This window comes from Nelumbo nucifera, chromosome 1 (genome assembly GCF_055504915.1).
Source record: "Nelumbo nucifera cultivar China Antique chromosome 1, China Antique-T2T, whole genome shotgun sequence".
NCBI lineage: Eukaryota > Viridiplantae > Streptophyta > Magnoliopsida > Proteales > Nelumbonaceae > Nelumbo > Nelumbo nucifera.
Genome location: NC_142649.1, coordinates 165,457,963 through 165,472,717, shown reverse-complemented (window position 1 = coordinate 165,472,717; position 14,755 = coordinate 165,457,963). Strand labels below are relative to the sequence as shown.

At 41.3% G+C, this 14,755-nt stretch overlaps 1 protein-coding gene across 1 annotated transcript; it reads right to left on the bottom strand.

Moving 5' to 3' along the window:
- Positions 1 to 241: 241 nt before the first annotated feature.
- Positions 242 to 10,571, bottom strand: LOC104589646 (Bacterial sec-independent translocation protein mttA/Hcf106). The gene is made up of 2 exons (XM_010248029.3): positions 10,208 to 10,571; positions 242 to 583 (listed from the first exon to the last, which is right to left on the bottom strand). Exons 1-2 carry the CDS (start codon positions 10,511 to 10,513, stop codon positions 449 to 451), a joined length of 441 nt encoding a protein of 146 aa, XP_010246331.1. The 5' UTR covers positions 10,514 to 10,571; the 3' UTR covers positions 242 to 448.
- Between the last annotated feature and the right edge of the window lie 4,184 nt (positions 10,572 to 14,755).

Genomic DNA, 14,755 nt, shown 5'->3' with positions numbered 1-14,755 from the left:
TCAGAGGATAAGTAGGTGTAATAGAGTTTGGAGGTTAGCAAATTAAACCGCCTCCCTGAGCTGGTAGATCTGCTAAACCATAGGTCACATGCACCTCCTGATTAATGGCTCGCTGATCACAACAGCTAAATCGGCTAGCAACCTCTGCCATGAGTATTGGAAATTCAAATCAACTCAGTACCCTGAGCAGCAAAACTCCAACCTGTTCGATGCTTTTATGGAATTTCCAGTACTCTCAGAATGAGCCTTGAATCCCAATGGAAGATTCAATAAAATAATAGTATTTGAACACGAAGCTTGTAAACTAATAGCTGAAACATAGGTTGAAAGCAATCAACTCCAATAAGCTAAATATTGCTATTTCATTAGAACAAAAAAAGATTGCTTGGTACAAAACTAACACACAAATATGTGGAAAATGACTGAAGGAGGGCAGACTCGGTCGATATCAAAAATTCTCATTTGTGCTTGAGACCTTGGTATCTTCTTTCCTCTCTTCACTGACTGTTGTAGGTTTCTCTGAGGTAGCTTCTATTGCAGATTCTGGGTCTTTTTTTAATTCTGATTCAAACTCCTTTGCCGCCTGTACAATTAAAAAAAAAAAAAATTGCATCACAACCATGCCAAGCATTTATCTCTAACCCAAACTTGTTATCAACACCGTAAGTAAAGTTTTGAAATTTAATTATTAAAACAAGAGGCATTCTGATTCATGACTGGACTCAAGTAGCTTGATAATCTAGAACTAAGCTTCCAGTAACAGTGTCCACTGTAAACAAAACCCTAAAGCTTTTCTTTTTCCATACAGGATGTCTGCTTTATCAAATGAATTTCCCTTACATCACCAAGCCATTAGATCATATGCCAAATACATTTAAATAGTTTGTTAGTGTGTCATTATCTCTTTCAGTAAACAGTATATGATTAGGAAAGTAAATGGTTACTCCAATACCAAAATTTTCCACAATATGTAAAATACAGTTTAGGCCAAAGTGTTGAATTGAAAAGGTAAATATAGACAATTTTTCATTGCACAGCTTCTTTTCACCCTCAATAAGGAGTTGAAATAGAGATAAATAGGCTAGCAAGGGAAACAAATATATCATCATCCTAGAGAATTATTTAAGCAGAACAAAGAAGATTTAAGGTAAGACATGATGACACAGTAAAATTTCAAGCCCTTGTCATGCTTCACATGTAAGACTCAATAAACAGCCCAAGTCAGTAAAGGGACTTTGGATCTGCTACAAGCGAAGTGTGTACAAAGGGCCTACATAAACCAATCATGAGTACATCAACTATCTGTACAGTTACCAGATGTACCAGCAATTTGTGTTTACTCATGACTGGATTACATAGCCCATTTATACACATCATGTTTGTGGCAGATCTGGGACCCAGTAAAGGACCAGATAACTGGTGAGATACCGCTCACCTCGGAAGCCCCTTCGAGAGTGGCTTAACCTCCTGAAACAGAAATGGAGAGGAAGAAGAGAAGGGAAGGTAGAAAAAAAGGGACTCAGTGAGAGAAAAACAGGGGATATTCATTCACACCTTTCATTATAAGGGTATGGCCTTATATAGCTGGGCTACAGGTGTAATCATAGAGGGAATATCCTCTGATTTGCAGGATAACTAACTCTGGAAAATATCATGGAGGGAATATCTTCTGGCGGCAGAATAACCAACTCTGTGTGTAACTAATTCTGGGGCTCTGTCGCCTGTCCTTTCTGCCTCCTTGAGAACTGTTGATGGGTAGTGGCCTGCTCCACTCCCTTTGTTGGGTTCGGGGAAGGTATTTGGGTCCCAACAATTCCTCCCTCCTTAGCATTGACCTTGCCCTCAAGGTCTAGGTTCGGGAACCTCTCATTCAGCCTTAGATAAGGTTCCCAAGTGGCGTCTTCTGGGGGGAGCCCGGCCCATTCTACCTTGGCTTCTGGTACAACCTGCCCACCTCGTCGGACCCATCGAAAATCCACAATTTTGATGGGCTCTGTGTAAATGTCCCCTTCTTCAGTGAATTGGGGTAAGTTAGATGAGATAGGGATATGATTTCCCACAGCTTTCTTGAGAAGGGAGATGTGAAACACCGGATGAAGCTTCGAGGTAGCAGGGAGGTCCAATCTGTAAGCAACAAGGCCCACTCTTTCCAGCACCTTATAGGGCCCATAATACCTGGGAGCTAGCTTGTGCCAAGCCCGTCTTACCACTGAGACCTGGCGGTAAGGTTGGAGCTTAAGGTAGACAAAATCACCCACCTAAAACTCTAATGGGCGATGGTGAGAGTCATAGCTGATCTTCATTCGTTGCTGGGCCTTTGTCAAATTGGCCTTGAGCAGTCTAAGGATCTCATCTCTTTCCAGTAGGCGAGTCTCTACTTCTGCCACCTTGGATGACCCATATTCATAGGGTAATATGGGAGGGGGTTCTCTGTCGTATAGAGCCTTGAAGGATGTCATTCCTGCAGCTGACTGATAAGTTGAGTTGTACCAATATTCTGCCCACGGAAGCCAGTGGGCCCATTGTCTAGGCTTCTCCCCTATGAAGCATCTAAGGTAGGCTTCTAAGCATCGATTAATGACTTCAGTCTGTCCATCAGTTTGCGGGTGATAGCTGGTGGATGGGTGCAGTTGGGTTCCTTGCAATCGGAAGTACTCCTTCCAGAATGAACTTAGGAAGGCAGGGTCACGGTCTGAGACAATGGATCTTGGTGTTCCATGCAGTTTTGCCACGTCCCGTATGAAGATGTCGGCCACCATTGCTGCAGTGTAAGGGTGAGGCAAAGCAGAGAAATGGCTATACTTGGTGAGACGGTCAACCACTACCATGATGACCTCTTTCCTTGCAGAACGAGGAAGTCCTGTGATGAAATCCATGGAGAGGTCTTCCCACACTTGCTCTGGAATCTTGAGGGGTTGTAGAAGGCCCGCGGGTGACTGTGAGGAGTATTTCTGTTGTTGGCAAGTTTGGCATTCAGATACATAGTGCAACACATCCTTGCGCATTCCTACCCAATGGTAGTGACTGCTGAGTCCTTTTAGGGTCCGTAGCACCCCTGAATGTCCTCCCAACGCGGAATCATGAAACAACCTTAGCAGTTCAGTTTTGTGGGTGGAATTTGGAGCAACCACAAACCTGCCCTTGAAGAAAATATCAGGTCCCACAATTTGGTAACCCAGAACCTGAGAAGGGTCACGTTTCCACTTTTCCCTGATGTCTTGCAGCTGCAGATCAGATCTAGCTTCTTGTCGTATAGCTTCAAACAAGGGAAAACTGGGCTGGGAGCAGGTTAGTTGGGCCAGCTCTTCTACCCGTGATAAGGCATCAACTACTTTGTTGGCAGGCCCAGGTTTATACTCGATGTGGTAGTCGAATCCCATTAGTTTACTAAGCCATTTTTGCTGCTCCGGGGTGTGCACCCTTTGTTCTGCTATGTACTTCAAACTTCGTTGGTCTGTCCTTATGATAAATTGGCGTCCCAATAGGTATGTACGCCATTTCTGTACTGCCATTACCACGGCCATCAATTCCTTGACATAGGTGGACTGATTTTGGTGAGCTGCTGAGAGAGCCTTGCTGAAATAAGCAATGGGTTGCCCCTTCTGCATCAGAATGACCCCCACTCCGACACCCGATGCATCACACTCTATCTCAAAGGGCTGAGAGAAATCCGGAAGAGTGAGGACTGGAGGGTTAGAAACTACTGTCTTCAAAGGCCCGTTGGGCATCATCAGCCTACCCAAAAGAATCCTTCTTTAACAGGCGCGTTAGAGGGGTGGCCATAAGCCCATACCCCTTAATGAAGCACCTATAATAACCGATAAGCCCAAGAAAGCCCCTGAGAGCCTTTACAGTAGTGGGCTTGGGCCATTTTCGGATGGCATCTATCTTTTCTGGGTCTGCCATGACCCGCCCTGCAGCAACCACATGGCCTAAGTACCGAATCTGTCTTTGTCCAAAGGAACACTTTGTCAATTTGGCATGCAATTGGTGCTCTCTCAGAATTGTGAGGGTAAGTTCCAGATGTTTCATATGGGTGCCCCAATCCTTGCTGTAAACCAAAATGTCATCGAAAAATACCAGAATAAATTGCCTTAGGAACGGCCTGAAGATGTCATTCATGAGGGACTGAAAGGTGGAGGGGGCGTTGATAAGACCAAACGGCATAATTTGAAACTCATAATGGCCATCGTGGGTCCTAAAGGCTGTCTTGTGGATATCAGCCTGGTGAACCCGGATCTGATGATACCCGGACCACAGGTCTAGTTTGGAGAACACTTGTGCTTCCCCTAACTCGTCCAGCAGTTCCTCAATGAGGGGTATCGGTAACTTGTCCTTCACTGTAATCTGATTCAAGGCCCGGTAATCTACGCAAAAACGCCAACTACCATCCTTCTTCTTCACTAGTACGGGGGATGAAAACGGGCTGGTGTTGGTCTGTATATGCCCCTTGTCCAGTAGCTCTTTTACCGCCTTCTCAATTTCTAGCTTTTGGAAATAAGGGTATCTATATGGCCTCACATTGGCTGGTTTGGAATCTGGTAAGAGGGGTATCTGATGATCATGGGCCCGAGGTGGAGGTAACTGGTTTGGTTCCTTGAATATGTCACCAAATTGATCGAGTATCGATCTTAGGGCCTTGTGTTGGGCTTCCGTGGGTTGGTCACAGTCCTGATTGTTTAAAATTGGAACTGTGGGCCGAATGCCTAAGTGCATAAACAAGGGTTGTCCAGCATCCTTGGAGGCCCGTATTATAGAGGCTAAAGTATCACCTCGGGGACTAGGGGGCCGCACCCCTTGTAAATGGCAGGTCTGTCCATCTTGGCAAAAATCCATTGTCATTTTGGCCCAATCACACAGTGCCGGACCTAGGCCGCGTAACCAATGGATTCCCAAAATAATATCAGCCCCCGAGAATTCCAATGGGTGGAGATCTACCACGAAATTATGGCCCTATATGAGGATCTTTTCCTTCTTACATACACCATCACATAACATCTGATTCCCATTAGCCACATGGATCGAAAAGAGAGGAGTGGGGTGTATAGTCATACCTAGTTGCTTTGCCAAACGGCAAGTGATGAAGTTCAAAGTAGAGCCACTGTCAATCAAAACCATCACAAATCGGCCAATCAATCTTCCTTCTACTCGCATGGACTGAAGAGGGTTGAGGCCCATGAGAGCGTGTAGAGAGATCTCGGCTCTGACAGGTTCTGGTTCGCCTGATATCAGTTCACAGTCTTCGATGTGCTCTGGTTCTGTCCCCTCCGGTTCTTCCTCTATTTGAAGGAGAAATACTCGCTGGACCCGGCACTTATGGCCTGGCCCAAACTTGTCATCACAGTTGTAACAGAGGCCCTTCTCGCGTCGGGCCTACATCTCAGCCCACGAGAGGCGCTTGAAAGGCACAGTGGGCCTGGGCAAAATGGGCTTCTGAGAATCCTCAACTTGTTTCAGGGGTTGTTGTTCGGCCCGCTGGGGAGCCCTCACATTCAGGTAGGATGGCTTGTTGGTCCTGCGCATGCTATCAATCTTCTCTTCTTGTAGGCGAGCCATACCCACCGCCGCCATGACTGTCGCTGGTCGAAGAGCTCTCACTTCCAGGCGGATGTCTTCTCTGAGACCTCCCACAAAACACCCTACCAAGGCCTTCTCCAGCCATCCATGTACCCTGGTCGCCATTCTTTCAAACTCGAGCTGGTAGTCTGCTATTGTCGGTCTATTTTAGTCGAGTGAGGAGTTCGTCGTAATCCACGAACTCCGTCGGCCCAAAACGGATGCACAGAGCTTCCGTGAACTTCACCCAAGTTGCCTGAGGATGGGCTTGTCGATACCACTGGAGCCAGAGAATAGCGTCTCCTTCTAGGTGAATGGAGGCGATGGCAACACGCTGGTGTGCAGGGGTTTCATGATACTTGAAGAATCTCTCTGCTCTGAAGATCCAAGGAATGGGATCTCCACCGGAATAGTTGGGAAATTTGATTTTAGTAACCTTTCCGACAGGGTAAACCCCAGTTCCCTGGCTACCAGAAACAGAGGCGTCGGCCCCTATTGGATGACTGGTCTTGTCGGATTGTTGTTGGGAGGCAAGGTTAGAGATGACCACCTTAAGATCCCTGAGTTCGTTCAGTACCTGGTGGAACCCAATCTCAAGTTGGTCGACTCTATCTTCCATGGTAGAGGATCTTGTCTGCGGCATAGCTGGTCTGCAACCTTGCTCTGATACCAACTTGGTGAGATACCGCTCACCTCGGAAGCCCCTTCGAGGGTGGCTTAACCTCCTAAAACAGAAATGGAGAGGAAGAAGAGAAGGGAAGGTAGGAAAAAAGGGACTCGGTGACAGAAAAACAGGGGATATTCATTCACACCTTTCATTATAAGAGTATGGCCTTATATAGCTGGCCTACAGGTGTAATCATAGAGGGAATATCCTCTGATTTGCAGGATAACTAACTCTGGAAAATATCATGGAGGGAATATCTTTTGGCGGCAGAATAACGAACTCTGTGTGTAACTAATTTTGGGGCTCTGTCGCCTGTCCTTTCTGCCTCCTTGAGAACTGTTGATGGGTAGTGGCCTGCTCCACTCCCTTTGTTGGGTTCGGGGAAGGTATTTGGGTCCCAACATAAACAGCCAGTAGCAAGGGGAAGTCTTTCAATATCATGGTCACTACAAACTGATCGTTTCTTTATCTCTAACAAACTAATGAATTAGGATCTCAATAAAAAGAAGAGACATGAGCACCAGTCAGCATAGTTAGGGTGAACATTCCTAGGCATGTACCTATGTTAGAAAAGGAAATTCTGCATGTTAGGATTTACAAAAGCATACTAATACCAAATTGAAATGGAACATTAGTGTTCAGACTGGGTTTCCCCTTGGCAAGTGCCCAATCAAACAATAAAACAAGTAAGGTTTTAAGGTTTTGGTGAAATATATAATTTTAAATTTCTCAAAAGCAATAAAAATAAGTGAATATATTATGAAAATGGGGAGATCGCGAGCAACAAACTGACACAACTTTCACTTCAAACCACATGTTGCATTGTATCAACTATATGAAGCTTTTTACATTTCTTTTTTCCTATTGAGTTTCACTATTAAAGGAGCACTATTCAACTCACGCCCATCATTTAATTGTTAACCAACACCTAAGAATGTCCAAAAGAGCATTCTTGCAATTTAAAGAAAGCATGAAATATGTAGAAATACAAATGCCCACAAAAAATGAATCAATTATATAATGTCAGTCATTCTGATACAGCTAGAGCTACTTTTGTAGCCACTATAATATGTATGAATATGCATGTCCATGTAACTGTAAGAAGAGAAATTCTGTGTGTGAATGTCATGTTATTAAAGAAGCAAAACTTATATTCTGTCATCATCATCGTCATCTAAGCCTTGTCCCAACTATATGGGGTCGGCTACAAAACTTGTAACAACCTTGAATGTATATGCAAAATTGCAGACTAGCAAACTCATTGTAGGACTAAAACATGGACACACATTTCAAAGATAAACGCATTCTATATGCAACTAAATTACAAAGGGAACCACCATCATGCTACAGCATTCTGACAATTACAAGTAACAAAAAATTCTAATATGTTAACTAACATTTCATAAAGCAACTAAATACCTAAACATTCTTTTAGTGATACAATAACTGGATACAATATGGGAAGGAGTAGTACAGATGTATCATATCAGACAAGCAGTTAATTGCTTGAACTTAAATAACAACCATGAATGAAAAACAGAGAAAGATCACTATGAATATGAAAGAAACAAAGCATCACTAACAATAATGGAAATGGAAAAAAGGGAAAAAACAAACAAAAATAAATAAATATTTTGGCAGCCAGTTACGACTAAAGATAAAAAAAAACCCCATCCTCCCCCGATCTCTGTCAAGAACCTTTCGCTGGTGAGCAGATTATCACCCAATTGCATGATAGGGGACTGCAGTACCATTCTCACTGACTTCTCCCATAGAGCAGGTTGACTAGTGCATTTTATTGCTGTCCTTTAGTTAATGAGTTTAAAGACCATCTTTTTTTTCTGTAAATCTCAATGCTTAATCTTCAAAGAAAAATTGCAAATTTCATTGATCAATGATGCATAGCTGTTGACATTAAGGTAATCTGATCATCTCTAAGAACTGGGGAAATAGATTAAAAAAATGATTGAATCATATCCAATGACTTACCATTATTTTTTGCTCTTATGATATACGAAGAAATGCCAGTGCTTAACCTATTTATTTATATTCATGCATAAGAATCTAAATTATTACCAGAAACATCAGAGAGCTATTTGATTTCTCTGAGACAGAGGTATATATTTTTGCAAGAGGAACCAAAATCCGAACAATAATGAAAATATTAGATGATAAAGATAGTTTAATAAGCACAAAGTTCCCTAAAATTATCATATTATGCTTTCACTCGCCTATCTTCTGATGTAGAAAAAGAGTTTTTGTTGAACTTAACAACCCTGCATCATTCTAGAGGAATATGCCAGGCATGAAAAAACCACTAGCTACCTAAATTTTGGTTGATACAAAAGGAAAGTGGTTGTTTGGATTTTTTTTTTTTTTTGTGATTTAGAAATTTCTTTGCACCAACCGATGCATAAAATCAGCAAAATACATGGGCCCTTTTAAGAGATATAACTTATTTGCAAAAGTGCATTCAATGAGTGCTTGATTTGTCGGCAGCTAAAAGATATTTTCAATTTACAGAGTTTGATTAAAAATTTAACTGTTGAATAAGTCTACTGCCTTCTCCAATATAAGTGTCAACGTAACCTCTGAAGTATCCAACACCATATTCATTTCTAATTAAATTTATTGGCATTCCTATGGTTATTTGTGTTTGCTGGAGAACAGCAGCCGAAGAAGAAGAAGAAGAAAAAAGAAGATCTGAGAATGGCGGCTTAGTCACTTCAGCTGGCCCTTATAAAAAAAATGTAATACCATGCCAATTATTTCTAAGTAGGTGTTTGGGATCGATGCCGTTTCCACAGAAAATGGCACCACAACAGGAAAGATGTGGTCTGAGAAAATGCCCCTTTTGGTGTTTTCCCGTTTTTCTACTGTTGCTAGCAATGGTGTGCTGATGTGGCATTGAAAAACACCTATGTGGCAGCAACAGCAATGGTACCAAATAGAAAACCTGAGAAAGCAGCATGCTTATGCAGCACCGTTTTCTAAGAAAACACCTCTCAGGAAACAGCACCGACCCCAAACACCACCTAAACCAACCTCCAAAAGTCTACAACCATGGGAAGGTACTCTTAGGCTGTGTTTGGTTTGAAGGAAAAAGTAGGGAAAGGAAGGGAAGCCTTTACAAACCTTGTATAGGTTTCCCTACTTTTCCCTTCCTTTCCTTACGTTTTCCTTCAAACCAAACATAGCCTTAGGGTCACCTTCCACGACAAAAGCTGCATGAAATCTAGCAATTTCTAGTTACTGAAGAAGGACCCTGTAGGAGCTTATCCATCTATCTACTTAATGACAACAACAAACCCTTGCAGTAGCTAGTCCAGACCATGATAAAAGCCCTTTTCACTGAGCTTTCCTTTATTATCCCCTAACTCGCTCCTTCCATTCCAACAAATTGCATTAGTAAAAGAGTATCCCTTGAGAATTTGAAAGGGAGCAAGATGCTCCAAATATATAAAAGAAAATCGTTTGGTTAGGTTAAAGAAGAGGAGCTAAGAATAAACAAGACTTCAGCCGTCTAAACTGGACATAACATCATTTTTCTATCATGAATAATTCCTAAATTCGAAAGCCCAAGTTCACAACTAAAATCATCAAACAGTCACTGCAAGTAGCTCCACTCGTTGATCTCCAAACATAGCTAGGTAGCGTGCTTTATAAAGCACAAACTTCCGACCCAACGTCAAGGGATTAACAGTCACTAATCAATCTTCCAACTCTATTCAGCTACTCGTACTGCCCTGAGACCTCGACCTTGTTCCTGTCTTGTAATTTTTTTTTAAATAGATACATCTAATCTAACATATGATGAGAAAAATGGGTATGTGACAACAAAATCTCACAGAAGATACATGATTTCAAAACCCAACCTAGTTTCTAATGTTTATAAGTTAACCAAAGACGAACATTCGAAAGAACTGCAGAATACAAGTGACCGGATCGAGGAAAATGGATTAAAAACGCGAAGGAGAAGCTTACCTGCTGAAAGCTCTTGAGAGTTTTCCCGAAACTCCGCCCAATCTCTGGCAACTTCTTCGGCCCGAAAACAAGTGCTGCCACACCAGCGATTACCACGAGCTCGGGTACACCGAGACCGAACAAGCATCGAGGATTGACACCCCTCTGAGTTTTGCTTCTATCCAAGACCAAGCAATTAGTCTTCTTCCTCATGTGGAGATCAGTTGCGCCATTGCTGAAGAACACAGACTTGCAGGAAGCGAAGGTAGATACGGAAGGTGAAATTCTGGGAACTGAGGGTAGAGAGAGGGTCGTCGAGATCTCCATATCTTTTTCTGCTGCTTGTCGTTCTCAATTTCTCATTTTGCTTCGGTTTTCATCTCCACAATAAATAGATGGCGTGAAAAACTCTAATCCTGAGCGATCCTTGGCTGCCTCTGACTAAAATACGCCGTAGAGTTATAAAAGCCATGTGAGTTAAGGAAGTCATCTCCAAAAGGCCGAAATCGAAAGATCAGCCGCCACCCGCCAAGAGGTTTGCCGTTAATCCTAGAATACCTTCACATCCACAGTGCGCCGCAATCTTTGAATCCTTTCGAGTTTGGACCGTTCGATCTATATTTCAGAAGTGAACTTTTGGTCAGAAATTTCCACGTCGGAAGGTTGTTAATGTCATCACGCCTTTCCTTGCTCTACGCCCTTTTTTTAATTTCATGTTTTTTTTTTAATTTTTTATTTTATAATTTTATATAATTATTCATTAAATCAATAAGAAAACAATATAAGCTAAATTATTTCTAACAACCAATCATATATATACAGAAGGAAGGCTTTCACGCTACAGCCCCACCATTCAAATTTGGACACATCATTTTTTTAGAAGTTGTGTTAAAATCCACAGCCCATTATCAACATTAAGATAAGTGACCTTCTCATTTTCTAGAAAGCAAGACATATCGCAATTTTTTTAGAAATTCTTGTTAAAACCCACTATAGCTCTCCACCATTCAGACACATAGTCTTTTCATTTTTCTGTAAAACTAGAGAGGCAGCATTTTTTGAGAAGTTGATGCTAAACCCACAACCTAATACCACCATTTTCAATCAATTCCAAAAAAAAAATTGCAGAAAATGCAAAATTGGTTATCCACAACCACTTTTGCCGATATTCTATCAATTTCACTTAATCATTAACCCTCTACGTACCATAACAAAAGAAAATTATCCATATTCTAACAATTATTGAAAAGCTATTTTTTGAAAATTTAATAATTATTTAAAATATTAATAAATACAAATTTAACTGTATTGATTCCATAACATAAATTTAACATTAATGATTCCCCATACTTAATACGGCGTCATTCACTAGTAAATAAAGATAGCGAATTTTACTTTTCTAATGTCTAGCCAAGTGGCACCACTATCCCCCACTTTCTTCTAAATTATCTATAACATTTATTAATTTCTTAAATTATCTCTAATTCCTAATTATCTTCTAAATTATCTCTAATTTAGTATAGAGTTTTTCTCCTAAATTATCTATATTCCTATTTATCCCCTTACGCACTTATTATCTATATCTATCCAAAAAAAGTTACAATTAAACCCCCATTCCTAATTTCCTTTTTTTAATTTTTATTTTTAATTCCACATAATTATCCATTAAACCAATGAGGAAATAACATAAGCATAACTATTTCTAACAAAAGCATAACTATTAAACCAATTATTATTTTTTTTTATCTTATCTAAATATAAAGATCAACCCTCCTAATCTTATTAGGAGTTTCCTAATCCAAATCTTTATTTAGATCTAGACTCTCTGTGTGGATAGGGATAACTCCCTATCCAATCTGTTAATCTAAATCCCAGCACCGCCCCTCTTTAATTAATCAAATTAAACCAGTTCGGATTGGGCTTTAGTCCCATTAAGTCCATGTGCTCGCTTAACCTCCAAACTATTGCCCAGTTGGGTATCCTTGTATGGCGTGAGACCCAAACATTGATCTACACATCAGCCACATGGGTTCAGCCCAGCCTTTGTTACAAGGCCTGGCCGAATTCACTATAGGAAACAATGAACCCCTGAGTCCATCACCATGGGCTCTTAATGGGCCCAACATTTACACTAAATGGTCCCTGGGTCAAGCCACCTTATAAAAACCCAAGGAATGTGGACAGATACAAGATTAGCCCATCATATATTACCCTCAATGGTCTTATACTTAACCTCTCAGCCCATAATGATCACACACTACTCGACAAGAGAGGACCTCTCCATCGGCTGCAAGGAACAGTGTTGCACTCTCTACTCACATGGATCTTGGGAATTAAAACTTTTTGCAAACATTTTGAAACCATAATATATATATATATATATATATATATGTATATCTCTATATAAATATATTTTGCAAAACCAAATTTCAACGGTTGAAATCGACTGCCGGCAGTTTTGGTTTCCATCAAAGAGATGTATCCCCGATCATTCACTTTGTCCGACAAAGGGGCTGATCATATCACTATAATCACCCACTCAGATGAATTCTCGGACTGTCCCAACATACCCAGGTTTTGACCCCCTCTAAGGATCTCACTTATTGACATATCAAAGACAGCCCAATCCGACACCTAGTGCAGTATCATAATCGAGTCTAGGGGTTAGGTGTAACATTCCAGTTTTGCCCATCAATCTCCAAGGTCCAGGGCAATACTGGAATTCTGGTCTGGTTCAGGGTTTCAAGAAAACCCACACTGCATGTACCTCATGTCTCACCCTGGCAGCTGAGACAAGTCACCCCAACCAACTTGGCAGCACATCAACGGTAGCCTTGGCAAGATAAATCTCCCGAATCTATCAAACGACTGTGAAGATTCTAAACTAACACGAGTCTCATATGTGTCCAGTTTAAGGGTATTACACAGAAACACACCATAATAACATGAATCAAATATGTAATTTATTCATTTACATTAAATGTCATAAGGTACATCATTCTGATTTGAGCTAAGGGCATACACTGTCTAACAGCTCCCACTTGCACTTAGGTCCAATTGGGTACAAGCCGGAGTCTCAGACTTTCCACATGTTTCTCAAACACTTTTTGTGTCATTGGCTTAATCAATGGGTCTCCCACATTCTCTGTTGATTCTACCTTTTAACATCAATCTCCCATAGATCCAGTGTTGTAACACAACAGTGGAATGGGTGATGTGCTGAATTCCAAATTCCATAATGAACACCTTCATTCATAAGGCAGCCTTACTTACGGCAATGTGTTCGGCTTCGGTTGTAGAATCCGCCATGGACCCCTATTTGCTGCTTTTCCAGCAAACAACATACAATCCTATCGTGAAAACATACCCAGATGTAGACTTTCTATTATTTAGATCTGACTGAAAATCGACATTAGTATACCCCTGGATTTGTGGTGAACTACCATCGAATACCAGACAAAACTCTTTTGTCCTTTGAAAGTACTTAAGTATGTATTTCACACCAGTCCAATGCTCATGCCCTGGGTTGGCCTGAAATCTGCTTACTACACTCACTGCCTGAGTTATGTCAAGATGAGTGCACAGCATGGCATATATGATGCTTCCTACGGCTGAGGCATAGGGAACATTACCCTGAAAGCAAGGTTCACAGGTTGGAAGATCTTCTATAGTTAGAAAATCCAAAGGACCATCCTTTACCAACTTTGTGATACGATCTATGTCAATATGGCCAAGTCAGTAATGCCACAGGCACGTGGGATTAACTGTATCACGAGTTCTTTTCTTGGGGATGTCACCCAATGTAGTTTCGGTTATGTTAGCTTCCAGAGAAGGATGGAGAACATAGAGACCATTCTCAAGTTCTCCGTATGCGATGAATTTGTTATTTCTTTTAATAGTAATCGTATTACTAAAGAGAACAGAATATCCATCCGCACACAGTTTTGAAAAAGAAATCAAATTTCTTCCCAAAATTTGTACATAAAGACAACCTTTCAGTACAATTATTCCTTCTCTGAAACTTAACTCTATGGTTCCCATAGCCATAGCTGCAACACTTGCAGAAGTCCCCAAGTAAAGAGTTACTTCTCCGTCACTCAGTTTTCTTCTTATCCTGAACCCCTGCAGTGAGTTACACGCATGAGTCGATGCCCCAGAGTCAATAGACCAGGAATCAGAAGTTACCAACAAATTGGTTTCTATAACACACGATTCAAAATTACCTTGTCTCTTGGATTCCAGGTACTGAGGACAGTTCCTCTTCTAGTGGCCTGCCTGCTTGCAGAAGTGACAAGCATTTGATGCTTTGTCCTTTTTCTGCTTCTTGGACTTAGCAGCTTTCTTTTGAGGCTTTCTCTTTGTCTTCCTCTTATTCTTGCCTGATTTTCCTGCTTCAACAAGCATGGCAATAGGCTCATCCTTCTTAATCAATTCTTCGGCCCTCTGGAACATATTGCTAAGTTCCTGAATGCTAACATTTAGCTTATTCATGTTGTAGTTCATGATGAACTGATTAAAGGAATGAGGCAGAGAATTTAGGATGGCATCTACCTTCGTGACATGGTCCAG